Below are 1,565 nucleotides of genomic sequence, written 5' to 3'. Positions count from 1 at the left end.
AAAAGTGCAAAGCAAAAAAACCCTAAAAATAATAAAAGGTATTTGTTTCCATGGTGACTGGGGGGGGAGAGGGGATGAGCAATCAAGTCGCAATAAGTAGAGTGACACTGAAGATTTATTGGTTTACTTCTGCATGCTGCTGGAGCCAGGCACCTCGCGCAGCGTCAAGCACGTCCGAGGTGTCAATCCTGACACGGCGCCCAGCAGCGGGAAGATCGCTCTTTTCATTCTTGTCAGAGCACGCCGAGACGGGGGCATCTGACAGTTACTGAGAGGGACGACGGGGAAGACGAGGAGCGGAGAGCAGGGGAAGGCAAGCAGCATGCCCGGAGAGCCTCGGGCAACCGGCAGCAGCGAGGAAGGCCTTGCGGAGCCGTCACCTGACCGGCACCCACGAAAAGGCGAGCAGGAGATGCTTCAGAAAGCAGAAGACTCACTGATCACTGCTGATCCACCCCGGGATGATGCCTTTATGATAAACACTCACGACAACTTGCGACCAAAGTGCTGTTACAACACTAATTGTCCATGAAAGCTGACCTGCAGCAAAGCAGCAGAGTTCAGTTTCGATAGGCCTGGCTCAAGAGTACGACCATGATTGGGGATGACAGGAGACATCCACGCATCAAAAATCTCCGAGAACGGCTGACGTGACTTTGCACACTGTAAATAAGCAGTGGAAACCCTAGACTCCTGGCTCTTTGTCAGGAAGGCAGAAAGGACCGTGGGGGTGGCATTTTTAAGAGCATCTTTCCAAACTAGCATAAGCTTTGCACGGCCTTGAAAAGCATGGATGGATCTTTTTCCTCCATGCAGTTGCTGTTCTCATTATTATGTCCTTAACCAAGCATAAATCTCACACAGTTAATGATGGAAGACTGTACTTTCTCAGCCAAAGAGATGTTCCTCCTTAAATTTCAAGATATTTTCTGATTTTGATTCAAATGAACAGTTTTCTCCCCATTTTGTTTTAACTCAGCAAGTGCCAGGACTTGCAACTTTCTGATACAAGCCCCTCGCAGAAATCTGGAAATGTGTCAAGGCAAGGGGGAAGCATTTTTACTATTATCCTCTGCTGTGAATATTTGCTTCAGGTACATTTTATAAGATAAAAGGATTATAAAATAAAAAGCAAGGAAAACAATGGTATAGATATGGTTATACAGTTGTGAAAGATGGAATATCTATTTTTTAAGTATGAAAATATCTACATGGAAATAAAAGCAAACCTAAATTTTCAATCAATTTTTTTAAGCAACATAGAATGTTTACTATGGCCATCATGTTTCAGTTTTTTAAATGCTTAGTTTGACGGGAAACCTTCAGCTTTATCACATTTTGTAAGTTACTATTACGGCAGCATTTCAGGCTTTTTTTTTAATAAACTAACAATATACATGAGGTACCTGAAAATTAAAAATAATAATTTAAAATAAAATTTGAGATATTAATTTAATTATTGTATCTTATTTTAAAAAACTGCATCCAAACATCAGTATTTTAATTGATAATTTTTAGCTGTTCATCATTTGACAGTCTAAGAGAATAAAGTGCATGGAATGAAA

General features: G+C 41.3%; 1 protein-coding gene across 1 annotated transcript in view; it reads right to left on the bottom strand.

Annotated features, from left to right (window-relative positions):
• Window positions 1-324, bottom strand: part of LOC103803622 (zinc finger protein 407-like) — a gene marked incomplete at its 3' end in the record, with an annotated part of 128,539 nt that extends 128,215 nt beyond the window's left edge. The window contains exon 1 of the mRNA XM_009076194.1: window positions 128-324. Within this exon, the coding sequence (XP_009074442.1) occupies window positions 128-324 (197 nt within the window). The remainder of the gene's footprint in view (window positions 1-127) is intronic.
• Window positions 325-1,565: the final 1,241 nt, after the last annotated feature.

This window comes from Acanthisitta chloris, unplaced genomic scaffold (assembly GCF_000695815.1).
Source record: "Acanthisitta chloris isolate BGI_N310 unplaced genomic scaffold, ASM69581v1 scaffold7690, whole genome shotgun sequence".
NCBI lineage: Eukaryota > Metazoa > Chordata > Aves > Passeriformes > Acanthisittidae > Acanthisitta > Acanthisitta chloris.
The sequence above is the reverse complement of the archived record's forward strand: the minus strand, read 5'-3'. Positions and strand labels throughout refer to the sequence as shown.